Source organism: Amphibalanus amphitrite, unplaced genomic scaffold (assembly GCF_019059575.1).
Source record: "Amphibalanus amphitrite isolate SeventyFive unplaced genomic scaffold, NRLGWU_Aamphi_draft 001031F_arrow, whole genome shotgun sequence".
Taxonomy (NCBI): domain Eukaryota; kingdom Metazoa; phylum Arthropoda; class Thecostraca; order Balanomorpha; family Balanidae; genus Amphibalanus; species Amphibalanus amphitrite.
In genome coordinates, this window is record NW_024882525.1 from 134,306 (window position 1) to 161,413 (window position 27,108).

At 52.5% G+C, this 27,108-nt stretch overlaps 1 protein-coding gene across 2 annotated transcripts; it reads left to right on the forward strand.

Moving 5' to 3' along the window:
• Positions 1-345: 345 nt before the first annotated feature.
• Positions 346-25,250, forward strand: LOC122369394 (ileal sodium/bile acid cotransporter-like). Of its 2 annotated transcripts, none has more exons than XM_043344116.1 (8): positions 346-551; positions 7,068-7,194; positions 8,221-8,718; positions 20,256-20,427; positions 21,977-22,125; positions 22,670-22,783; positions 23,188-23,374; positions 24,190-25,250. In XM_043344116.1, exons 2-8 carry the CDS (start codon positions 7,072-7,074, stop codon positions 24,384-24,386), a joined length of 1,440 nt encoding a protein of 479 aa, XP_043200051.1. In that variant the 5' UTR covers positions 346-551; positions 7,068-7,071; the 3' UTR covers positions 24,387-25,250. The 2 variants fall into 2 exon arrangements, with proteins under 2 accessions (XP_043200051.1, XP_043200050.1); XM_043344115.1 differs by lacking the exon at positions 346-551 and adding an exon at positions 2,818-3,348.
• Positions 25,251-27,108: the final 1,858 nt, after the last annotated feature.

Sequence of the window (27,108 nt, forward strand, 5' to 3'; positions counted from 1 at the left end):
GGCTGGGCGTCTCGTGCAGAACATCAACTGTCATGCGCTGAAATCGGATGGATTGCTGATTGTAGAAGTGAATTATCCGACGCCGGGCACGCTTAGCATTTTGGCGCGCTGCGCCTGCCGCTGTCACCGTTAGGCGTTAGGGAACCACGGATTTGCATTAGTTGTGCCCAATCAAGACCAAGTTCAATGCGATATGCTTACGCTGTTATATTTTACGCTGTTTGAAGCCGAGTTGCCTGATACACGACACAATTTTAGCAAAAACGAGCTCGGATACGGCTAGCATTTTCTATGACGTCAGATTTACTGCAGTTTTACTGAAATCTCACTTTTATCAGCGACCTTGACATGCATTCGATGGCGCATTTGTGGCGCTTGCGGTGTGCGGTTTTGTCTTTGGACTTTGTGCACGAATGAGAGCCAAGAGGTGATAAAAATTAAAATCCACATTCAATCGGACCGAATTGGAATTTGACTGAAAATCATTGAAGGAACAGTTACGCATGTGCCAACGAGTTTTGCTGCTTCAATAAAGGCTGCACTGACGCAAGGTAGGTTCGGGAGGGTGTGAAAAGTGAATTCCAAGTTTGTGGTTTCAATTTTGTCATGTTAAACTTTATTTACATAAATAGCCCATTTCCCAATTTTTTACTTATTTTAAGGGAGCATTAGGTACTTCAACTTAGGCCACTTGTGGGCCAGTGCATTTCTCACCTTGTCATAGGCAGCGGAACGAACGGGGAGGGCACTGGATGCCCCCCTTTGATTTTGGCATTTTAACATTAGCCCTATGGGCGTTGCATGGAAGGAATGGGACCAAAAGTCGGCAGTGCCACTGCCCCCCCCCCTTAACTGAAGTTGTTCCACTGCTACTGCACCTTGTGATGAACACCGGAGGTAGCTCCAGCTCCTTGTCCTAAATTTTCAGTGAGGTGTCATTTGCAATAAGCAATGCTTTGCGTGGCCCATAGCCACCCATTCATTTATTTGGACAACATTTTGATTTCTAAAAAATAAAAAAGGAGTGCGAAATGCTCACTTTGACTTCCTTTACTCCCATCAATTTGACATCTTCAGGATGAGAATCTTGACATACTCTCTAGTCTCTTGATGAAGTTACATGATCAATTTCTGCTACATTATTGCATGGCTTATTTTGATGTGACAGATGTAGGTAGATTTCGAACAGCTGCAAAAACAAAGCTGTTGAGATCAAGACAAATTAGGTACATGAATGTCGGTGTAACACACCTCAATTACCACACAATACACAAAACTATAGGTAGGACTAGAAACTTGTCTAGTCATGAATTTGAGTTTGACAGTTTGCTTAGTGCTTTAGACACTTTGGCTTTCATCAGGTCTGAAATTCATGACGTAGGTAGGTAGTATTAATTTAATTTATGTATGGTAATTGGGCATAGTCTGTGCAGCAACTGAGCGAGTGCAGGGTGCCATGTGTAAGCACCTGGTTGTCATGCTGTACCACTGTGTCATCGTTCCCATGGGTCAGCCGGCCAGCGCAGCATTCTGAAAGACTGCGAGACCAAACAGATGTGTTCCTCTACAATTTGTTTACATTAAATTGATTAATTTGGTCAAAACTGATCTCAAGATTCATACCAAGCAATGTTAGGGTATCTGGAAATACATATAGCTTACCTCCCATTGGTCTAACAACCTTTCCAAATCAGCATCATAACCTGTAAGCCGAAAAAATACATTGTAATCCCCTCTTAATTTGAATATTTTATATTTTGTGCATTGAAGCAGTGCAGTCAGCCATGACAATTGCTTAATGACAAAACTAGTTGTAAATGTCTGTAATGTTCCTGAAGGAGAGTTGTTAAAACCAGTGTGGCATAGGAATAAATGAATTTATGCCAACCATTTCAAACCATGGTTTGAGCCAATTTCAGCCAGGTCCTGGCTGAAATTGACCATCCCTGGCGAGAAAATGTCGGGGTAGGCACGGACTTACGGCCACGAGAGCGGCAATTGAGTAACAAGTGGTGTAATGCCGGTCCCTCTGGTAGTCCGCCCTCCGAATTTGGGTTGGATTCGTTGAATAGGTACCCTCCCGTATCTTCCGTTCCTTTCGTCCCGGTCATGGGGGCGTCATAGGTAGCATGCGTCACATCTCCTGCCTCACTGCCTAGCCTAGTGTCTCCCCTCCCCACACACCCCTCTCTCGGCGAATCTCCACCCTGACATGGCGCGCCGCCGTGCTGGTGCACTACAGCGGTCCTGTGACCTGGAGGCGGTCCGTGGAGAGTGGAGAACCCCTTAGGGACATCCCACACCTTTCACCCTTCATCAATGGGCAGCCCACTGCCCAGCAGTGTGCGTTTCTCACGGGAATGGACGCCGATTAGGTGGCTGCAGTCACGTAAAGAAGCTCGGATTGGTGCGCCCAGGGTGGTCGACAAAGTCAGGCAATGTGGAGCTGCACTGTATTTTTCATAAACAGCGTGCGCTTTGCCTCAAAGCTGAAGCCTGAAGCAAAGCAATTTCTTAACATCGGGCCTACCATAAAATCCCTCTATGAAATAGTTCTCAATGCAAATCTCTGCGGGTACTTAGATCAAGTCACGTCCTTCGGTAACTATGAGCCCAGGCTAGAAATGACTGGTTAAAGTCTCCCTCAGCTGGCTCAGCGCTCTTGCACTGGGAGCAATGGCTTTTAGCCTCCTGTATCTCGTTCAACTGCTCCAGTTGCCTGCTGACGGCAGCTGTGTCGGTGCCGGGAGCCACGCTCAGGTGCAGATCCGTCCTGAGGTCAGCAGTTCTGACGTAGGCGAGCTCTTGCATCATGCCGTTGGGACTAGGCAGTGTATGGGTGGGGTCGTAACGCTGAACTGTGCTGCCTCAGGGAGCTGTATGATCTGGGCGGGGCTACGGGTGTGGCCCACGGGGTGTGGAAACCCGTGGGTGGTGCAACAGGGACGCACTGTTACGTCCAGTACGTTATTTTGGACATTATTTTTTTGCGACGAGGCGCTCTCAAAGCTATTTTGGCATGGGTTGAGATTTGCAAGGCAGGCTCCTCGGGCTGCCTGTTTTTCGCCTTGCCTGCCTGCCGTGCCTATCTGGCATCGGTTGCAGCCACCCGCCGGCAGGCTGGCCACTCGGTGAGGTGAGGTACTGCCGGGGGCGGCACTCCAGCGCCGCGCCGCGCCGGGGAGGTCGGCTCAGTCGCCCGGCGAGTGCAAGGCCGGCGAGTGTGGGACCGAGCGGACGGGAGCGAGCCGTCAGACCCAGGAGAGAGAGTGGAGAGAGGTGTACGAGCAGGAGGATAGAGTGACCGGCACGGAGGGCTGCAGACGAGGCAGAGATGATGTTTGCATCGTAAGTACCGGATTCGTCGGGCGCTGGGCTGGTTATTATATCGTAGCGAGGCTGACGGTGCGATGCTTGTTTCGTAACGCACGGTGGTTTCTACCAATGACGCAATGATATTAAATATTTATACATAGCGACATATAATGATAGCTGACCACGCAGCATCAAAATTAGCTATCCGTTGTGAAGCAATGGCTGTTTCCTCTCAATCATTGGGTGGGTAATTGGCCACATATTTATTACGCCACATTAGTTGAATACATTTTCTTTTTATTCGTAAACTGTTGTTGGCGCTTCCATTGAACCCCGTCAGCCCATCCTTGTTGCACTCAGTCCACTACCGTGACAAGTGTGTCGACTGTCAGACTCCCACCTACCCTACCACGTCCGACGGTGGCTGGCCACATCCGAGTCCCCCAGTCCCAGGAGTCTAATACCCACACCTGTGGGTAACTCGACACGCAGGCAGCCGTTCAATGGTATCATCCGACCGTTGTCGGGTTTCTGGTCGGAACACTGGGCTTCGGTTAGGCATTCTGTTGGTATTTACTTCCATGACATGGGTTGAATCGTTTTCATGCAAACTTTCGACTGTTTCGTGACAGGTCAGTTAACGTCCGCAAGATTGTGCAGTATGTTCGTAGTACGGACCAGGGCTGCGGAGTTGATGGATTTTCGGTGATTCCGACTCCGACTCTGACTCCGACTTCCAAAGACCAACCCCGACTCCGACACCGATTCCGGGAAGAACTATCGACTTCGACAGACTCCAACTCCGACTCTGACTCTGCACAGTCTGCAGCCCTGCCAGGTCTGCGGAGTCCATGGGTATTATGACTTCGACTCCGACCTCGGCTCCGGTTTCCAAAATCGACTCCAACTCCGACTCCGGTCAGAACTGTCGACTGCGACCGACTCCGACTCCGCAGCCTTGGATTTTACTGCAGAATACCGTTCAGCCGTGGCCGTGGAGGATCCTGAACTACCGTGAAAAACACGTTTAGGTGCAACTGTGAAACAAAAAACTGGACATGAAACCCATGGGACTCCCCTGAACCCATAACTGAGATCGTGGGGCAAGCCAGAACCCTGGAAAAATCCTGAAATGTATGGTGGTAAATGATCATGAAGTAGGTGCTGTGGAAATGTCCCGAGCTTTTCTCTAGGAAAACCTCGAGCATCGTCGCAGCAGCGTTGTCTGGCCATGCCGTGTCGTACTCTGATCCGTATGGGCCGCCATTGCCGGTCTTGGCCGAGCTGTGGGCCTCCCACCGTACTGGAGGCGGCAGCGGGTCGGTCTTCAAGGTCACGGGCGCCACGGCCACCGGTGGGGAGGGGGGGGGGATCGAGGGCGAGAGGTTACGTGCCATTCGCACAGTCTGGTGTGACGGTGCAAATCTGGAGACCTTCCATGATCCAGGCCCGTTTAGAAGCATGGCCAGTAGATCCCCCGAGAAGGGTGACCCGAATCTGCGGTAACCTGTTAGCATCTAACTGGTTTCCTCCGAATCCTGCACCGGTCTCCGGTGGGCGCGGTTTCGTTATCACAGTTCCGACTGGTTTATGACTCATAAGAGAATAAAAGACTGGTACTCTGCTCTTTACAATGAACTTCCCTAATACGGTGCAATTATCCGCAAATTTACCTTCTTCCACCGTCTGTACTCTGTAGTCGGTTTGGGCTGAAAATGATTCATAGGGAATACTTTTATTTCCCAAGGGTCGTATGGCAGCTTACTCTGTATGATCTGGTGGTGGATTCGCCGATCCTCTGTCCGTACCTGTCTGCCTGCTGCCTGTCCGCCCCTCCGGCCGTCTGTCTGACCGTCTTATCGCCTGTCTGGTCGAGCTCATGCCCGTCTGTCTGGCCGTCTGTGTCTGCCTTCCCGCCCCTCTAGCCGTCTGACCGTCTACCCGGCCATGTGCTCGCCCATACGGTCGTCAGATCGTCTGCCCTGCCTGGCCGTGCGACCGTGTGCTTGCCCGTCGGTCGGCGGCGATCGAGCGCCCCGTGCTTACGTAACGGGCATGTCACCGCCCCGCGGGCTGTGCGGAGACGACCGGTGCCAAACGGACCCCTGTGACCTGTGACTGGGTGCCAGAGGATTGTCAGCTGACTGAGACCCCGGCCAAGACTGAGCGGGGGAGGGTGCTGTCAGATCGGCAGGGAGGCGTGGCAGACAGACTAGAGGTGTGGTGCTGAGAACCTACCTGGGGTTTCAGGAGGTGGGAGAGGGGAAATCTCGCAGGATTACGTAAGTAGGTATCTTGCCCTAGCGATGTGGTATTTTTGGGGGAGGAGGGGTCCTTATTAGGCATCTTAGGTCTGTGTGGATTTGTCCGAATGCCTAAATGGTATTGGTATCGGTGTAATGATTTCCTTCCCCGAAGGGCCGCTGGTATGAAATCTGGTATTTGAGTAGCGGTCTGACGATTCCCAGCTCCTGACGGTATTGGAGGCCCGACTGGAGGCTGTTTTCTCGGCTCACTGCCGACGGGGAGAAAGTGTGAGGCAATGTCCAGCGGCAGGCGCGGCGCCATGACTGCCGGAGAGAGAGAGCGTGACGGGGCCCGGGCTGGCGCCGGCCCTGGCCGCTCGCCGTCAGGTGCGCGGGTTCTGTCCCTGGCCGCCGCCCGCCTGCGACTCGTCGCACCCCGTCCCTGTCTAGTGGACGGTCGAGGTTACGGGTCATGGTGGGGACGGGATGGGCTGACAGACGCAAAACGGACACGGTCACCGGAGGTCAGAAACTCGAGCGATATTGACTGATTGTGCAGATAGTTGATAATTGTTTAGTTGATTGGAAGGAGATAGTCAAAGTGACTTTGACATAGCCTGATGCACATGTCTGACTGGCTGATTTGTGCGCCGAAGATTGTCCTAATGCAAGCCATTCTGCGTGATTAGGTGCGAAATTGAAGCAGAACTTTCCTAGAATATCTTCATCGGCGTTGAAAGCGAAACTCAGCGAGCTGTGTAACAATGACAGCGTTTTCTGCTCCTTGGCTTTCGCTGTCGCCGCCTGTGCGGTTCAGTGGACCCACGCCGTCGCTGGCAGCGTTCGCACGACTCTGGAAAAAAGTGGTCGAGGCGTTGGTCGTGGGCTGCTGATCGACTTTCACTCTCTACAATAGAGTATCTAGATCTGTAGTCCTTTTTTCACCAAGCTGTCGTAATTGCACACAAACCTAAAAGTGCAATGGGCAATGGGCAATGGGCATGCAACGAATGCAGGACTGTGTGAAGGCAACGTAACTGTTCTGTTACGTAGGTTTCCTGCTGTACTTTCACACTATGATATGACTCTTTGGCGGCGTCCTGTCTGATGTGTCCCCTGTGTCTGGCCTGTCTGGTGTGTCTGACGACTGTCTGTCCGTTACAGCGGGATGTGTCCACTGTGTCTGTCCTGTCTGGTGTGTCCCCTGTGTCTGTTCCTTTGGTGTGTCTGACGACTGTCTGTCCGTTACAGCGGGATGTGTCCCCTGTGTCTGTCCTGTCTGGTATGTCCCCTGTGTCTGTCCTGTCTGGTCATGGTGTGTCCCCTGTGTCTGTCCTGTCTGGTGTCTGACGGCAGTCTGTCCGTTACAGCGGGATGTGTCCGCTGTGTCTGTTCTGTCTGGTGTGTCTGTCCTGTCTGGTGTGTCTGACGGCAGTCTGTTACAGCGGGATGTGTCCCCTGTGTCTGTTCCTTCTGATGTGTCTGACGGCAGTCTGTCCTTTACAGCGGGATGTGTCCCCTATGGCCGCTGCACCTGGTGCTGATGTACCTGATGGCGCTCATCCCGCTGTGGATGGCGTGCTGCGGCGCCGCCTCCGCTGCCGCCAGCGCCATCCACTTTGACCCGGCCAAGGTGAGAGGCGAGTCAGAGCTGCACTCGGCCAGCGCGGGGATGATGGGGCACTTACCGAGAGCGAAGGATGCCGGCTCTCCCGGCGCTGGGGATGGAGGGATGTGATAGTGCGAGTATCGTTTGGTCGGTGGCTGATATCCTTCGCTATGCTATCCGAACTGAGGTGTTTTGATGACAAATTACTATTACGTGACTCATGCTTGTGTTGGGAGGGGGATGGTTTAGTGACGGACACGATATAGAATGTCTTTGGATCGCTGATATCTGATGGGCACCTTACTATCGTAGTTTCATGACGCATCCCCAAACACTCGCCGTTATGCGATTGTGTGATTGCGTATATGCGCCATGAATTGCCAATCGGATGTGGGGGTTTCGTTCGTATAATGTTGAGCAATAGAGAGCGAGCGGCTCGATTTCATTATGTCGGATGACTAATGGTCCTGACAGCGAGTTAAGTACCGGCCTAAAATAAGCCTATTCAGTGTGATACCTCATCCTTCTGTATTCGATACCATCGGTATTCTAAGCAAATCACCAACTAGTCATGCAAAAACCATTCACATCAGACACCACTGTAGGGAGGGAAGATCGGCTGCATTGTCGACCCCGCGCGTCTGTGACGGCAGAATGAGTCAGTAGTGCTACATTGTGACGCCTTGCGCGTGGGGAACCACCGGCAGCCCCCGGTGTTTGCCGTCTAACTCGCACCGCGGAGATCATACAATGCACCTGGTGTGGGCCTAGTGGGGCCGTCCCGCTGATGTCGTTGGACTCAGTATGGACTCAGCAAATGCGAACCCTGCGTGGGTGTGATTCGTAAAAGAAACCATTACTATGCCCTTTGCCTACTAGGGATCTGAACTATTGACTGGTCGTCAGCCGCCGTCAACCCGGCGGTGACTGATTTGTGCCATAATCCAGAGAAGGCCGTCTCATGCCCTAGGTCAAGACCTGGTGGAGGCATGGCCCGCTTCCCAATCCCACGGCCGCGTGCTGACCCCGCTGACCGTCCCGTGTCGCCAGGTGGAGCAGCTGATGGAGGGCAACACGACCTCTGTGCGGGTCGAGTTCGCCGACCTGGCGCCGGGCGAGTACCAGTTTCGGGTAGACCCGCTGGACGACTCGGGCCAGGTGACGGTCGAGCCGCGCGACATCGTCTTCCGACTCGACCAACCCGAGGACGTGTGGCGCGCCTTCAACCTCACAGGCGCCCACCTGGGCTACACGAGCGTGCGCGTGTCGGGCGGCCGGGTCTCGCCGCCCGCCGCCCCCTCCCCCGCCGGCTCCGCTTCTCCCGCCGGCCCTGCTGTCCCGGAGAGTGGCGAGGCCGAGCTGGCGGTCAGCGTGGTCCGCAGTAACCGCCGGCTGGACAAGATCTTCGCCTACTCGGTGGCCACTCTGGTGTCGCTGACGTACGTCAACATGGGCTGCACGCTGGACCTGGCCGTCATCAAGCAGTCGCTGCTGCGGCCCGTCGGACCGGCCATCGGCGTCATCACCCAGTACCTCGTCATGCCGCTGGTGAGTACACGATGGGATGGGTGGGAGGGAAGTCACAGGAGGGACTGCATTCCTTTCCCCTCCCTTAATCATAGCACAGCAGACCAGCACACAAGTTTGAAACACATATGCATCAAACGATCGCCAGGTGTAGTACGTCAGAGAAAACGTCTGCGAATTTTGTGGCTGGAAACCCCGAGTCTCGAGTCAGATTGCAGTTCTGATCACTGAAGCGCCAGCTGGTTTAGGTGGATGGGTTTTCCCTTGTATCCATAGGCGTGTTCGTTTGTAAACAGCAGCAGCATTTCTTCTGAATGCTTGAGACGAGGTGTTAGTACGGCGTTAGTACGGCGCAGGTGTTAGGTGTTAGTACGGCGCAACGCCACCAACATCCAGGTCCTTCTAAGGGCCAAAGAACACCTGACGACGGCCGGAGAAGTAACTGGCCGAAACGTTGTGAAACTAACATCTCAACTCAAGACGGGGACGAAAGTCCGACAACTAACATCAGTGAGCAGCAGCATTTGTTTATGTATCATTCGAATCGGCTGTGTTTTCGCGCGAATGGTGAAGGTTATGGACTGGCTCATGGACTCATGGACTACTCAATTACTCATGGACTGGCATGCCTGGGTTCGCCTCCGTTGTATCCTTGCATCTGCTGTTCAGGCCTTCTGCTGTCGGAGACTAGACCGACCTCGTTGGTCCTCCCCGCCACAGCCGCCGGCGGCTCCTCCAAAGGTGCACGTCAGCGTGAGTGGAATGGCGTGTCCGTGCCGACTGCCGGAACGGCCGACCCTCTCCCGGCCTGGCCAGATTGAGGCCTGACCTCGGCTTCCAGCTCCGGTCTCGGACCGACCTTGGTCGTAGAGACCTAGAGAGTCCGCGCACAGTCGCCAATTCTGGGGACTTTATGTAGTGGCTTAAAGACTCCCAAGGATGGCAGAACTATGCTTTTATCCAGGTTGGTGGCCTCCGTTCACAGGCCAGTTGTACCAACAGAAAAATAGCCGCCTGCCGGACTTTTTTAACTAAAGACCGCTTCACACATGGAGCGTAAACGCGATGGGCACGTAAGCGAATAAGGCTTTACCGTTTACGCTCCGTATGTGAAGCGATCTCTAGGCAAAAAATTCCGGCAGGCGGCTTTTTTCTGTTTGTAAAACTGGCCTCTGGTCTTTCAATGTGTTCGTTGGTGATTGAACAACTTTTTACGCCGTATACCAATCGGTTGGGATCGGTATTACCACCTATCCATATATTTTTACTTCTCGTATGTCGTGAATAAGATACGGTATCATTAACTCCCGTCAAACTGCCCTGCCGGCGTGGGGATCCTTGTTTGGCAAATAGAGACACAAAGCGCTCCCCTGCTGTTTCATTGCGCGTATGTTAGGCGCTACTTCCGTCTCCTTTCCGCCGGTCCCTCCGTGATAAGACCTCAGGACGTCTCATCTGGAGCAGCATATTGGATAGCTCACGTGACTGGCACGCCAGCCCTGCTGGGAGTTGGATGATCGGAAGTCCCTGTGGTTCTGCCTCCCTCCGTGCGTGATTCGATTGATTGTGGCGATGGAGCTCGCTGTCGTGGCTCGATCAGTACACGCACCTGGGCGGGACGGTCAGGCTTCAGAGTGGGTCCCGGGCGTGACGGCTGGTCATTCGGTCATAGCTGCTGTCATAAACCCGTCACAAACCCGTCACTAGTCTGTCACACTTATAGACCCGCCACGGACCCAAGACAGACCCCCGGGCCGCCCCCGTTCGATCGCCTCCGCTGTGCGCCACTCGCCGACTCCGCCGACTCCGCGGCCGGCGACTCGGCCAACGAGCGCCTGTCCTCCCACCGGCGTGTTCCGGTCAATCGTCCGCTAGTATATCTGTCCGCGCCTGTCAGTGTCTCCGTCCTCCCACCGGCGCGCACCGCTCAATCGTCCGCTAATACACCTGTCCCCGCCTGTCAATGTCCCACTGCACCGCCGTGCACCGCTCAATTGTCCGCTAATAGTTATACCTGTCCCGGCCTGTCAATGTCCCTGCGCTCCGCCGTGGCATGCCGCTTCTTATTGTCCGCCTTCTTGGAAAATAGGTTGGAGGCTGATTCCTCGGACGGGGCTATTTGGCCTGTTCATCATTTGTGACAGCGTTCGACGTTCGTGCAGTGTTCGGCCCTCGCCAGATTTCATAGAGAAGTCTCTTTTCGTTGGTCTTATTAGAATTTATATACCTACTTCTTTGCTCGCTCATTCTGTGTGGTCAAAATTGAATGCCGCAATGCTTTTTAGGTTTGTTTGTGCAATATTTTTCTACAGACAGGGTGACAGATATTCCTCATATTGGTATAGTTCTGAAGTCTCTATGCACTCGATGGCTAGCTCAGGTCCTGGTCTGGTTCAGCTGCCCCACCGGGTGACCGGGTTGGGTCGGTACGGGGTAGGATCCTGGTCGGGGCCAGCTGCCCCACCGGTCTGTACTGGGCTAGCCCAGCTCCCGGTCGGGGCCAGCTGCCCCATCAGGCTGCGTCAGGCGGCTGCATGCCGGCGTTGCCGGGTCGCTCTCTGGTTAATGGTAGCGGGTTGTTTACCGACTGGGGCACACACATTGCTAGCGTCACCGTCTGACTGACTGCTGATAGTCCGGCAGGCTGGCCGGGGCCGGACTGGAACAGATTGGCGCTATAGCGCTCGCTATTTGGTGATAAATGAGACAGTTGGCTTTCTGTAATGCTTTTAATTGGGCTCTGAACTGAGAGAGTCGGCATTCTTTAATGTTCGTTATTTGGTGCTTGTCTGGGAGGTCTGGCTTCAAGCGATAACGTTCACCCTCCATGAGGCGGAAGTTTTCATCTAAATCTTAGTGTCAGATATTGAGTCCGGCGATATCGGATTTTTTGCTGAGTTTTCGTGACAAGAGATTGGACTTTCTGGCCCTTGTAGGTAATAGAGTTTCTGATAGCATGGCCATTGCGTGATGTAGTCTGAACAGTGGCGCGGCTACTGCGCCGGTAAATGACAAGCTTAGGAATTCGTCGATGATGCAGAAAAAAGCTTTTCGATCAGCTTTTCATTTTGCTGCAAAGCAATGCCTCTTACATACATATCTGACTTGTTGAATGGGAATTCAATGAGCGCATTACGATGCATTCTGATTTTGATCCGTCACCTAAGCTGCACGTAGCATATCACGGGCATACCTTACTGACAGGCTAACACGCCTTCAAAAAACCCCGAGTTTCTCACTCGTCCACCTCCCAGTCTAGCTCTGACCGAAGACGCTCGCTCACCACCCTCCTCCGCCCGGCCCGGCCCGAGCCCTGATCGGCGGCCGGCTAGTACTCTTGCCCGCGCTCACATACGTGCACGTTACCCCGGCAACGGGCTATTGACCAATGAGAAGCGAGAAAAGTGTTACGTCACTGCGATTTTTCATATACCTGTGCCCCCCGGACGTGACGTAGTGTGCTCGCGCGCGTGCAGGGTCTCTGCGATCGAAAAAGAGCGCTAGCAGCGCGCCACTCGACGCCGCAATTGTCAAAAGCGGCGTGTTAGTATGCTTTATTATGAATGATGTGTGTAAAAGTGAGTTTTTATGTTGTTAATTCGGAGGAAATGGTTGAAATAAATTAGGTTATTTTTATTTCTGTTGGTTGGAGTTTTTATTCAAAAGATTTCGGTCTATACCATTGATATTTACCGAAAATACCTTCGTTTGAATAAATTGCAGATATTTGGCAACTGAAGTGTTAGGTAAGCCTAAATGATGTGTAAAAAGGTAAGAGACACCCTGATTATCATTTGAGAAACGAAAATATATGAACTTTCCTTATAAGACTCGCTCAATATGCTACTCCGCGGTTTATGCCCGGAGGGTGTCCGAGGGTTCCCGTTAGTTTGTCGTTGGCGCTCGGCTCGCGCGCGAGCCGACGTCACCGCCTGTGACGTCGGCTCGCGAAATACGTCATACCCTGCACACAAAATAGCCGGCTGCCGAACAGCGCTCCGGATCCTGTGGTGACGTCACGATGACGGGGCATTTCCCGGTGACGTCACTGCCGCGCTCCGTGCCGGCCCGGCCTCTCGTCTCGTGCCGCGCTGCCGGCCTCCCTGGAGACTGGTGAAGCTACACCTTTTGTCAGTTTATTTCGGTACGTACGCGTCCATTTTAGACCTAGCGGATTATTTGTAGACAAACCGCAAAGCTATGTATCAGTATAGCATTGCATGTCGGCCGTTTATAGCGATGATCGGCATTAGAGCATTTAATTTCGGCGCAGCAGCAAAAGACGCCCGGTTTCGGCGTATCCGCATTGTATTTCGGTGATGCCGGTGGTAATTGGAAACGGCCGCACGACATTTAGAACAGCAGCAACCAAATTCGGCGATATTCATTCAATCTCGGCGGCTATTTGAAAGCAGGCAGAGACTTCTCGCTTACAAACTGAGCTTGTTGGAGCATTGTTATTAAGTCAAACGTTTTTCAAGGTGTTTACTGTTGACACTGTCCCACTGTCTGGACTTGTTCAATGTGCATGCCTCCGGCCCTCCACCCTCTCCTTTATGGCCGAATATTTCATTCGCATTCGTCAGCGATGGGCATCGTTTCATGTTCGTGCTTTATGTGGGTTAAACAAAACATTACAATGTACATACCTATTAATTTCTACCAAGTAAGTACTTACACCAGTATAACGCCTTTTGGGGCGACTAACGGAGCGAGCGAGAGGGTGGGCCTTGCACGTGCGAAATTGTGAGGGGGTACCTCCAACTGACTTGTGCACGGCACCCTACTAACCGGTTTCTACCGACGTGCCAAATTTGGGCACAATCGGCCCAGCCGTTCTCGAGATCTGGAAGCGGCACCCTGCACGTGCGCACGTGCAAAATGGGTCCCAACTGACTTGTGCACGGCACCCTACTAACCGGTCCCTAACTGTGTACCAAATTTGAGCGCAATCGGTCGAGCCGTTCTCGAGATCTGGAAACGACCCCTGCACGTGCGCACGTGCAGCAGCACCCCAACTCTGGCACATGGATATGCAGTGCCTAGTGGGTGCCTACCTACATGCCAACTTTCAGCGCAATCGGCCAAGTAGTTACCGAGATATTGCAACAATTACAAAACGGACACCTCTTCGTTTTGCACGTGGCACGTGCATAAGGGGTCACCCACATGCATCAGGAATAGTTCAATACTTGGTAGAAGGAATGAAGCTACCCTACAAAAATTACCGCGTGTAAATCGGTCAAGTGGTTGCTGAGATATAAGCCTCGCAAAAGCGTGACCACGGCCGGCCGGCCGGCCGGCCGGCCGGCCGCTCATACTCAGAAATTTCCGTTAATCTAAGGAAAGACTACGCTCGCTTCGCTCGCTCCGTAATAAGTGCATAGGCACCTGCTTAAAACGAAGGCGGCGAACAAAACCAGGCCGACAGGGTACGCGACTACTGAACTTTGACCCCGCCCGTGCGCCAGAGACGCCCGGTGTCATCGCGCGGTTGTTGAAAGGATGCGACGAGCGCCGGATGGACGGTCAGATGCTGTTTGATGTGTGGAAGGGGGAGGGGGGGAGATACACCTGCCGCAACTACGAGTCTTGCCGTGGGACGGGTTAGAATGTTGGCGCTAAGCCTCTGGTGGTGTTCATGGCGGTAGGGCGGGGTGAGGGGACGCGTGGTGATACGATACGGAATGCTGAATTTATTTTCGTGTCCTTTTGCACACAGTAGGTAAGGGATGTTTGATGTTTCACGCTGGCAATTGATTAATAGGAGATGATAACAGGAAGTGCAACGATAACCGATTGGTAGGACTCATTCTGGTATGGTGGAGATAATTGTGTTATGTGTGATTGACGAGGTGATGGGTTGCTTTCAAGGTGAAGTAAAATAACAGGTCTTTTGGTAAAATGAGCTCATGTGTTGGACAAAAACTTGGCACACAGTGACAACAGCACAGACGTGCTTCAATGAATGAGGTCGGGGTTTGCCTCGAGTTCAACAACGATTGGCGTTTGCCTTGTCGATCGTCGTCCGCCATGTGCGGACAGGAGCGGGTACTGTAATAAAAAAGAGACCAGCCCACAGATGTTATTTGTTTAGGATAAATAGTACTAACTCTGTAAAGCTTATCAATTTTCACATCAGAATTCGAAACGGGAAACAGCGAAACGATCTTAGGTAGGTACTGTGACGCTAAACAAGCAATGCCCTGCTTTTCTACCCCTGAGATATCTCAAAGCTACAAAGCTGTATGGGGATTCATTTGATGCTAAGGAAGCGTTCCCGAAAATATGAATCATCTGGGTGCCTCCGGTTACCCGCCGAAATTGAATGAACAGTGCCGAATTTGGTTCTTACTGCTGCTAAATAGCGTGCGCTACCTCTAAACCTATGCTGGCGCAGCCGATTCTACTCGCGCTATCGCCGAAAATGGAGCGTTTTGCCGCTGTGCCGAAATTGAATGCTTTACCGCCGACTGCCTGACCTGCGCCGAGATATTATGTGATTCTTGTACATAATTTTGCGGTATGTCTACACACATTCCGTTAGTTCTAAAATGGACGATTACGCACCGAATTTAACTGACAAAAGGTGTAGTCTGGGGTGTGACGCTCTGACCCGATCCGTACGTCTGGTCCGCCGCACCGCGCCGGTCAGTGGCGCGGGGCCTCTGGTCTCTGTGCACTGCCGATATGTTATACAGTGTTAAAAATAGATGTGGGAATGGCCGGATATTCTAGACTTTGCTCAATGCTATAGAAGTGAAACACTGGATGTTTTCAATTGATAGATAGAGCCACCTTGAGTTCGACTTCAGGACTATATGGTAGGCATTTCATAAAGGTTTGCGGCATTGGTCGTGCTAGGTTGTCCCGTTGCACTGCACGATAACATCGGCGGCATTTACGTGTAACTGCGGAAATCGGACAGTGCCACAGATCCGGCATTTGGACTTAGCAGACACGATAGCTTCTGGACATTCATTATATTATTTATCCTTCCCATACTCTCTCCCTCTCTCATTTTTGTCTCCCATCTTTCACAAAGTCTTTTCCCTTCCGCTGTCTTTCTGTTGTTTGTTGCCTTTGCTTTTAATTCGATAAGTGGCAATTTTGTCCATTCCCGTCCAGCCCTGCCGCTCCCGCCCAATTTCGATTGACTCTTTATACTATAGCGCTGAAGATATCGTGTCTTTTTCGTTTCATTTAGCCCAGCATCCAGCTGATGTCCCACTGATTTCTTCGGTCCCTCTGTGTCCTGTGGACGACCTTCCCATCTCATCGGCTCTGCTCGTCGCCCGCTCCCTTCAATCCCCACATCATTGCGGCCTCTCAGACTGCAGTCGCTAGTCGCCGGGAGCCAAGTGGCGGCCGTCATGAAGACGTATGATGAGTCGCGTCACAGCATCACTGGCACAAGTGTCTCGCTCATGTGCACTGCACCATGGAGCCCTGTCGGACGAGGAGTCGGGGGATGGCTGCAGAAATAGCAGATTGGTAGGCTGAACAGAACACTTATCGTTTTAGAGGCGAGCTCAAAGTGGGCTCGGCCTTTGCTGCAGTTGGATAGGGAATTGGCACTGGGTAGGGACGGTAATAACCGGAAAAAACTACGGTCATTGATTCTTAATTGAGTAACGTTATATGTAACAAAAAAAAAACAGTTCACAAGTCCGATTTGACTGCAGCTATGACAAAGTGGTGCATCAAGTAATGTTTGTAAAGCTGTGGTGATTACCTACATATGGTCAGGTGGAGCTTTCGAGTGGGCTTGGCCTTCGGTATCAAGGTCAGCAATCACCACTGTATCTCCTTGTCATGTAACTCACGCCCGGCTGCCGGCGCAGCAGCCGTCCGTCCATGGGTCCGTCACGCCGCGTTACGTGACGTTTGCCGTGTCACGCCCGTCACGGAGCTCGTGCCCGGCGAGCTCGGCTCGGCTCTCGGTCCTTGGTATATTGGTGTGGCCAGCTCCGGCCCAACCGCACGATTTTCCTCCTACGTATCAGGAGAAATTGGCCGGGTGACTGGCGGAGGTCTGGATCGGGCCGATAGGGATCAAAAGCGGCATGGCTTAGCGGAAATGTGGACCGTAATGTCCGGCTGCTTTGTGTGATTTCTTTGCTGATTTCTCGAGGTAACGGACGCCTATTCCACGCCCATTGTGAGAACCTTGGGGGCTACTTAAATTATTACTTTCAATGTTCCCACTCAATTATTGATGCAACCTTGTAAGGTAGTTTCTGGCATAGACCTCTCTGTATACCTCGGTGTACAGAGGTCTATGTTTCTGGTAATATCAATTTGTTTTTGCCAATGGAAAAAGGCTAATAATGTGCACACTGAGAAATGCAGTAGGTCAGTGTCAGATGTGTGGTGCCTAAATTATCCCAATGTCCGATCCGTTCCTTTCCCCCCGCGGCCGTCTGTGCGAGTAGCAGCCAATATGACTGGTGGGGAGTGGCCTCCCATGCTCACCTTACGTGCCGGCTCCGTATCCTATCGTCTCAGCGGCGTCTGGTGACCCGCAGCCACCGGCCTCGGCGCCGGGTCGGGTCAAGTCAGGTGTGTCTCATTCTCCGCCCGTTCCACGCCACAATACCTGCGCTGCCGCCCCTGGGTCTCTCAAGGTGACCTACATGGGAGCTGCATGGGGTCAGAGAAAGTGGCACCGCTGCGCCGCCCAACGGAGAGCGAAGGTCACGAACTGGGCGTTTGTCGGCGCTTGTGTGCGTTCAAGGGTTATTGCTGTCTTACCTTTAATAGCCATTAGCCACGGTTGACTGGTTCGAGTTGGTGGCCCTGGATGGCGCCGGTTTGGCGACTCTGTGTGTGTACTTTTATTACTTATCCTTACTCTGTTGAAGAACGCAAAGCTGTTTTTAATGAAGTGCACGAGTTTAGGTTAGAAACATTTGACACATTGGTATGTGGTAGATGGTTGATCGATCGCCAGTGTAGCGCACAAAAGCTTACCGGTCACTGGTGACTGTTAGCTGAAAATCGAACAGGTATAGACCGCCGTTACTTACATAGTCCGTCATTCGTGGCCTGTTGCTTCCACCGCCGAACGCTGACGTAACCGGCCTCGTTAGCAGCAGCAGCCATTGTGGGTTCCGATAGGGTGATGCAATACCCGTTAGTGGCGGCCCAGGTCTGGGCGCAGACACTGGGCCTCCAAATCGACCCCGGGTCACGGGCTGACGTAACGTGACCAACCGAAGTGGTCCGTCACGGGACGGGGTGTGATCAGAAATACCCGTACGTGATCAGTCACCTGACGGGTGATTTGGGCCGGAGCGGTTCTGTTTGAGATTCGCTTGTGTCTGGCATGGAGCGACACTGATATGTTCTCGTGAGAGCGCATCATTTTGAGTTATAGTCCTTCCTTCTCCATTGTTACTCTTAGTCGTATGCCCCCACTTTCTCTCGAAAGCTGAGGTATCATGCGTCGTCCCCCAAAGCGGCAGCTGCCGCCGCAGCAGTTTTCTCAGCAGTCGTCGATCAGTTTTGCTGAACGACTGAACTGCTGACGGCAGGCGCCGCGGCCGTCCCAGCGGGTTTATTTGTTCCGCCGTTATCTGAGCATGCACTAATACACGTCTCTCGGTGCGGGACGTGACTGAGGTCACAATATTCCGCCCCGGTGTGACTACAGTAGTCCTGTAACCGCCGCATGCCCTTCATACAGACACCGGCGTTCCCTGGCCCCTGCTGATGGAACGACAAACATGTGGTGTCTGCAGCTGGTGGGAGGGTGGCAACACTCTTAGATGTTTATTTATTGGCAATATTTTGCCGTGACAGGCCGGATGGGTGTTGCATGCCAAAAGTGATTGATGAATGGCCGTTATTCACTCCCACTGCCCTGGTTGGGCTGGCTGGCGATAGCTGAGCAATTTCGATGCAGAGTAGTGAGTACCCGTATTTCACTCGCCCTTCCGGCGCCGGTTGAAACTGTGTGACCAGTGCGGCTCACCCCAGTCCGTGATCGCTTGCGCTGTTGTCACCGCGTCCGTTCAAACCTCCCCGCCTTACTGTGATCCTCGGTGTAGCTGCTTCAGTGGCTTCCACCCGGTCGAGCGTGTCTGTTGGGTCCGCTACCCTCCTCCGTCCTCCAGCACCGGCCGCAATCCTCCTCCGCGTCCTCCAGCCCCCGGGCCACCTGACAGCGGTCGTTTCAAGATCGGACGGTACCACAACCTTCCAACCTCCTTCAGCCCCCGGGCCGCCGGACAGCGGTCGTACCAAGATCGGACGGTACCGGCGGCGGCGGCCGGCGGATACGGACGGCGGCGCGCTATTACGAAATCCGTCCGGGCCCACTGCCGGGCTTCCGATGCCGTCACGCCGGGGTTTCCGTGGCTGGGTAGGATGGAGGGGAGGGAGGGGAGAAGACGCACAATCTGTCTGGATCTGAAGGAGAGGAACACGCTCGTCATGCATGCGTAGATTGAGTTCCTTACAAATTTGACTCGACGAAAATCTAAGGTGTGTGGCGTGTGCTCAGATATGTATCTCGTGTTCTATCAGTCTTCATAGATCGATGCTTAGATTACTTCTTTGCGTGAGATGTGGACATCGATATTGAACTATGTTGTCCAAAACGTCCATGGCTGCCGTCTGCCATACACCTTCCCCGTTTATGATCGGTCATATGCTTCGCAGTGCTGCACCTTAGTTGCAGAAATATTGTGTCCGATATGCGTTGTGTGGTTGGTTTCCGCTGTCTGAATCTATTGACTATGACTTTTTTATAACGGAACAACGCGCACACCAACATAAGAAACAAAACACTTCGTGCCGGTGCGTTGTTACTCTGCCTCGCGTCGATGATAGGAGCATTTGTTAGATTTCTTGTGTTGGGCTGTGCCAACATTTTTATCACTCGCTTGCGGCCTTGTTGAACGGTGTCAATAGTACCTACCTGTAGGCTTTCATCTCGGTTTGAGCGATCAAAACAAAGCGGCGGAAGATCTTCTTCACTGATAAGTGATAACACTTCTATCACGCACGCTCAGAAGATAGCATTGTCAGCACGACTGGCTTCCGACCGTGCCTCCTCTATCTCTCTGTTTATGATTGTTGTGTGTCTCATACCGAGCCCAAGGTATCTCCGTGCACGATACCTGCCGAGCCCTGGCCGGGCCGAGGTCAACAAACACTTTCTCCGGGAATAATGGCCGCCTGACCTTGGTGTGTTTGTGTGTCTGTCTGCGGGCCTGTGCACGCCAGGCGCGAACGGAGCTCCATTGGTTTTCCTTCCTTAGACAGGATATCCAAAATAGGCATGGCCGGGCTATGGAGTTACGTAAAACGCAGTTGGATCGTGCCCGCCACCACTGACAACAGGAAGTATTTTCAAGGACTTAATTTAGCCATCAAGTCGTGTGTGTTTTTTTCATATGCGAACCGAAATGCGGACACCAAATTCTTAAGCCGCGACTGGGAGGTGTTTTCTTTCGATCGTCTTGCCCTCACTGTTTCTTACACTAGCCTGTGTCATTCATCATTCGGGATGTGCCTCTATCTCACCACACACTTCCCCCCTGTTTCTCCAGGCTGGGTTCGGGCTGGCGATGGCCTTCTTCAGCGACCCGGGTCTTCAGCTGGGTCTGTTCCTCACCGGCTGCAGCCCGGGCGGCGGCGCCTCCAACATCTGGACCTACCTCTTCAACGGCAACATCAACCTGTCGGTGACGATGACGTTTGTCAGCGCGCTGGTGGCCTTCGGTGAGTGGCGGCAAGATGAGGACTTGAGGAGGGCATTGACGTGAAGGTAGTGACTCCTGGGAGGCGCAGGGTTGGAGAGGGGGTTCTTAGCAGCGCGCTGGTGGCCTTCGGTGAGTGGCGGCAAGATGGTGAGGGCAGTGGCGTGAAGTTTGTGACACCTGCGGGGGGGGGGGGCAGGGGGAGCAGGATGGGGGACAGTGACGCTTGGGACCGCTTTTTGATGGGGGATGGGAGTGGTAGGAACGGCGGAGTTTCCCGGTGCTCTGTACAGCTGTAAGGGTACTACCGGCTGGGGTTATGACCTCGTGTCCGACAATCCCCGTGTTCGACATTCCCCGAGGCTGCGTGGACTGTGCTGGCGTGCACGTCTGTGCTGGCGTGCACACTGCACAGGGCTCCACTTGCCTCTGACAGGTGATATTAAAAGGTCAGCGACAGCGTTGACAGATATATCACCGGATTCCGTGAAAGGTCGATTCGTAGGAGTTAAATCCGTCAGTATTGATCGGTTGAAAAGCAGGTGGATTTGTGCTCAGCTCGATTGGGTATTAAATAACTACATTAACGAGGCTTCCACAAACTGCCTTGATGGATCAAATGGGGCCCGATTTGCTTGTTGATTATTTCATTGACTGGAGCAGTTGACGGAACTTCGGAGCTTATTTAATCGTAAACGATCTATTTCGACTGAGTTCGAACGGTCCACAATTCTTGATTGCCCGAACCCACTTCTGAGTGCGTTCTGATGCTGAATGAACTCATCGAACTCCAAATGAGGTTCAATCCTCGACTGTGCGAACTAATTAACGAACATAATGGTACGGTAACACGCAAATCCTTGGATGGCATTAGAGATGTTCATCTTCACTTGCAATCAATTTGCCCGCAATGCATCCCAATTATGCTTGAAACATGTTTGTTTCGAACTTCAGTAAACACATTTGCAATAATGGTTCTCGGCAATGATTAATTTCCCTACCTATCATTTAGCGTTGGCCCTAGCGTTGGCGTTGGCCCTGGCGTTAGAGTGCGGTCCCAGTGCTGCCACTCCTCTGATTTGCTCTGATCGCGTCTGTAACTGCGCCGAGCCGAGGCAGCGCTTTTACTGTGTCCCCGGAGACACGGCCTACCGGCCATCTCATTTGAGGTACAGAGTACCGATACTGTTGTCGAGCCTACACTGATGGATTGGTCTGCTATATTCGTCGGACGCTGAGTGATTCAATTCATTGCGCATCTGCCCCCGTAGGCTGGCTAAATCGGTGGTACAGTGGCCTCGTTGGATTAACTGTGATTGATGACCTGTATGACCTTAGTAGGTACTACCTGTGTGAGGTATCATTGTCGGATTGTGTGCCTGGCCGGTGCCTAGTGTCTACTGTTTGTGAGTGTCTGTGGTCGTGTAACGTATATCTAAACTACACTCGATCTATGAATGGAACTACCTGTTACAATGCGCCGACTGTCTGCACTGTAACTGGAACTGCCTGTATAAATGCGCCCCACCAGCCATCACCCGCCGTGTGTGACCCCGCCGCTCTGTTTTCAGGCGCTGTGCCGGCGTGGGCGTACAGTCTGGGTCGTTTCATCACGGACGATACGTCCGTGGTGATCCCGTACAGGAACATCCTGACCATTCTGGTATCGCTGCTGGTACCCTGCGGCATCGGACTGCTCATCAACCGCTTCCTACCCAAGGTCAGAGAGGCGGGAGAGTAAGAGAGAGGGTGAATAGGTGTCAGAGAAGCTGGGGATAGGTCAGAACGGTGGAGAGCTCCAAAGTCTTCCTGTTCAAGGTCAGAGGGACCTGGGGGTGGAGAGGTGTAGGGAGGTGGACCAGGTGTCAGGGAGGAGAGAGGCGGGCGCGATGTTCGAAGAGATGACATTGCGGATGAAGAGACAGGGCGGACAGATTGACAGCTCCCTTATATGAGAGACATGGTTGAAGGTGGGGAGACGGACAGATGGTCAGAGAGATATGCCGGGCGAGGAGATAGTCGAACAAAGCATTGGACATGACATTGAGACAGTCAGACGAAAAGATGCACGGAATATGGCACATAAGATGGCGCAGTTGTCTCCGACCATTGTTTTCCATGTTTGGTCTGCGTTGGTGTTCATTGTACTTTGGCTGCCTAGTGATTACTGATGACGACTTTAGGACACCATTTTACACTAATTTTGGTAAAACGTGTCTTCCTATGTTGGCAACGCCTGACCTAACCCATACTGATGTTTGCAGGTGGCTGATATCATGCGGCGCGCGCTGAAGCCGTGGTCCGTCATCCTCTTCATCTTCATCGTGGCGTTCGGCATCTACACCAACATGTACATCTGGCGCCTGCTGACCTGGAAGGTAGGACTGACGCCTGGTGCTAATTGGCCAATGGTCATCCGCTCCCCCCCCCCCCTACGACTCTTTATCAGTCGTGCTTCAACGGACGCAACATGCCTTTACCTCAGCAAGGATATTTTGTTACGTGCAGTGAGCAGAATATCATTTCTCAAGCAGAGCAGTACCTACCATTGCTGGATCATTCGATAGCTGCCTCGTCATCTCAAGTGTTTGCTTTCCAGAATAATGTGATAACGGCTAGCCACAGTTGCAATAAACATTTTCTTATTTTTCTGCTCGATAACATTTTGTTGCATTGCAATCTTCCCGTTTTGTTCGGTCACCACCGCGCCGAGCCTGCCTCGCTCCCGCCCGCACCCCTGGCGGCGCTGCGGTGAGTGACCAGTACCCGGTATGTCCGCCAGCTGGTGCTGGTGTCGGCGGTGCTGCCGATAATCGGTTTCCTGGGCGGCGGCCTGGCGGCCTGGGCCACCGGCCGCTCCTTGGAGGACGCTATCGCCATCAGCATCGAGACGGGCATCCAGAACACGGGCGTCACCATCTTCATGCTGAAGTTCTCCCTGCCGGAGCCATCCAGCGACCTCTCCATCGGTGAGTTACCTTGCGGGAAGGGAGGGAGGCAAGTGGCAGACATTCACCCTTCCATCGGTGAGACACTGCGCGTGTCCGGTGTCGGGGAGGGTGAGTATGGTTGGGGATTCATCTGCTTGTTGGTGGTTCACTCTTCAGTAGAAATAAGGGATAAGTATAGGCATCTTACCACCGTTCCGTGCTTCTATCCTCAGGATACTGAAATCCTTCTCCTCCACGCCGCAACCCCCTCCGGGCTGGACAGGCAACTTTATCTCATGCGGGCTGCTCCCTTGGAGCGGCACCGCTGCTCCCGAGGGAGCGCACCCCGTAGCCGGGTGCAGTGAGTGCCTTGGGGCTGGGTGGCCTGTCCTCTGGACGAGCTCAGCCCCGGCGACTCACTAGAGTGCCTGCCCAGACCAATGTCTCCCCCTATATCCTATCATCCTCCCGGCTCTGAAATGGTCTCATTGGACCGAAAGGGCCTAACCCAACAAAACAAAGGCATCTTCAGTAGGTAAGAAGTCGCTTGGGCAGGGAGGGATTGGGAAGGGCAGGGATCCTCTTGCCCGTCAGTGGGTCGCTCTTGAACGGAGAGAAAAGGCTCTCGCTTTCATCAGTGGGACGCCGCACAGGGTCTTTGTTGAGGAAGGGAGGGGGAGGGACGGAGGGACCTGCCTCTTCATCGGTGAGAGCCGCGTCCCTCACACCCTCGTCACGTCTCTCCCCGCACCCCGCTGACCCTCCCCGCTCCGCTACTGACCCTCACTGCCCCACTAAACCCCCTCCCCCCCACAGTGCCGCTCTGACCCTCTCCACCCCGTCTCTACCCGCAGTGGTGCCGATCGTGGTGGCCACCATGACTCCGGTCCCACTATTCGCTCTGCTGGTGCTGCGCCGACTGCGCACCTGTCTGTGCCCGCCGCCGGCGCCGGAGAAGGCCGCGCCGCCCGCCCACCTGCACGACAGCGAGAGTGGGCGCCACCTGGTGGGAGCCGTCGATGACGACGTCTCCATGTCGGCCACCGTCTGAGCCGCGTCGACAGCGACGCACCCCGAGAGAGAGCCCGAGAGAGGGAGAGAGGAGGCCGGGGTAGTGGCGAGACGACGGTGTCAGCGGGTGTGCTGTCAGAGTATTTAAACAGAGATGTAGTTACGTCGTGTCCGGCTGTTTGTGAACTCGTGAACTCGTAGTGCAACAACGACAAAATAATGTGGTTTATTTTATATTGGTTGTTGGCACAACCCTCACGTCCGAGTCGAATCGTCTGTAGATCGTGTTCAAACAGAATCCTATATTGATGTTCGCTGTTAGTCTGTGAGCGTACATCGAATGTCTATCCGGCCGCTGAGCTCTTAGTCCCGTGATCGCTGCAGGCGCTGGATGGTGCAATAGCACTTTTTCTCGCACTAGAAGGCAGAAGCACGGCTGTTATTTCTAGCGTCAACGTGTCTTCAATGTGCGTGTGCGCTTCACATCGCCAGCTAGCAGGTCTCGCGGATCTACCACTCATGGTGTTAAGTTCCGGTCTTCCCTGCTCCGCCCTGTGTCCGTCAGTCACTCATCTGCGGCTGTTCTTAAGCGATGGCCCGCCTGCGTTCATTGTGTTACGTATTTTCAGCACAGCCTGCCCGTTCGATTTACTTCCCTTCCGCTGTAATTTATATTCTGTTGTTCTTGTGTATCATCCGTACCGCACAGCGGGCACTGGCGCATTGGTTAACGTTCGCCCCCTGTTCGGTCCGTGAGCACCTCTCAGCCTGTGCACTGCAGCTCACAGAACAGTCATCCCGTCCCAGCGTCGGCCGCTGAATTCGAGACATCATATGAGAAACACGGACCAAACGTTCAGGTGGCAAACATGTAACAGAACTGAAATACAAGCTTTAGTAGTTACCTATGGTTTGCAGAGAACGGGGGACGAGCAGGACCGAGGACGTATGACGGGGGGATACTCTGATAAAGGCATCAGTGAAGAGCTGGGACGCTGCTTTTTTATTGATTTTGGTTGAGTACGTGCTAGTTCAGATGGCTGAGCGCTGAGCGCAACTTGCAGGGTGAGACGATGAAGGACACAACGTTTTCGGGCGTAATTACCTGGAACACCTTACACCAGGCAATGTGCCAGCGCATACACGGCTTGCAGGTGGCATGGCTCATTCTGAAAATAATATAGATAGACCAAATCTGAAATCATCATTTGAAACTACAGCTTTTGTATGACACAAAAGCTGCAGGCGACAGAGGGCTGTGCTACCCATCCGGCGACCAATGCACAGCGCAAGGCCATCTCTAAAAGATAGAACACGATGCATGCACAGCGGCAGGCAGTGCCACCTATATACTCTGGTGCCACCCATGCTTGCACCCATGCAAGTCGGTTTGGGGGTGGCGTCATCTTGCGGTGAGGCAGGAGGCTGCTGCTTAAAATGGTACGTTCAAGAATAATGTTATCATTAGAAGACTTTATCAGACCAGTAAGCCTTTTTATCTATTTTTTTTTAGGATAAATCCATCTTATGTCGTTAATAGTCGTATAATCTTACGTAAATTGTTTGTGTGGGGACGAAATATCATCAAACTGTAAAGAGAAACTTGTAGCAGAAGGTAAATCCTCTACCAGCTCCTTCATATGGTATCTCTTTTGATTGGAATATGGCAGCTGATAAACATCAACAGGTAGCAGCGGTGCTGTCATGGCGCGCTTGTGGTAGATGAGTGTAAACTGTAAAAGTGAATATTTTTGGCCAAAATCATGGCAGAACAGGAAGTGAAAGGTGCAAAAACAGTGCGAAATTTCTTCTCCAGGAAAAGAAGCACATCAGAACCAAACGTCCATAAGGATACGGCTGCGAAGAGGGATGACATAGAAGGTAAGTAAATAATGCGCAATTTCAATTTGTCTGCGATGATCCTAATGGCATTTATTTATATTTTGTGCATTTTCGTAAGGGATTCACACCTCCTCTTATTTTATAATCCTTATTTACTTCTCATTCTTTTGGATGATGCTGGACAAGTTCAAGTTGTAATGAATTAGCACGTTCATCTATGAGTTGTCAAGAATGGATACAATTCTATGTAATCTTTTGTTTAATGAAATTACTTTTGTTGAAGAGATATATGTAACTTAACTATAAAAGTTAAAAAAATTATGTGGCCTGTATTTTAACTTAAACTTTGGGACGCTTGATTCAATTGCGTTTGGTTTCCAACTGCGACAAAACCAGAATTTATGGAATGTTGATTTAAGATGTTGTTGATAATGCTTATGTACTGATTATTCTGTCACTCCAGGTCAAGTGTACTATCATTTTGTGGTATAGCCAAGAAGTATATTGAAATATTAATTGACAGATAGGTAGCGCATTAGCTTATCCAGTATCCGCCAAAAGACAAAAATGAGTCATATCTATCCATCTATCCAGCTGTTCGGATTGTTGTCAGTAACAGTGTCAGCTGATATCTGAGCTCTAATGAGTCATAAGTTTGACATCCTTCTTACATTTCGATGCATCCAATATCCACTCACTGATACTTTTCCTGTCTCCCAATTTATGCTCTTTTTGTGTTTGATAATGCATCAAACTGTGTGTGTGCTGCACTCATGAGCCAATGAGGCAGGTGTGCGCCCACGATGCCTCACGTGTCCGGCCGACGTGGGTCGCGGACACCACTATATCCTGCCCACCGCTCCTAGCGCTGCCGCGCGCCCCGCTGCCCTATTGGACGCGGCGTTGGACTGGACACGCCA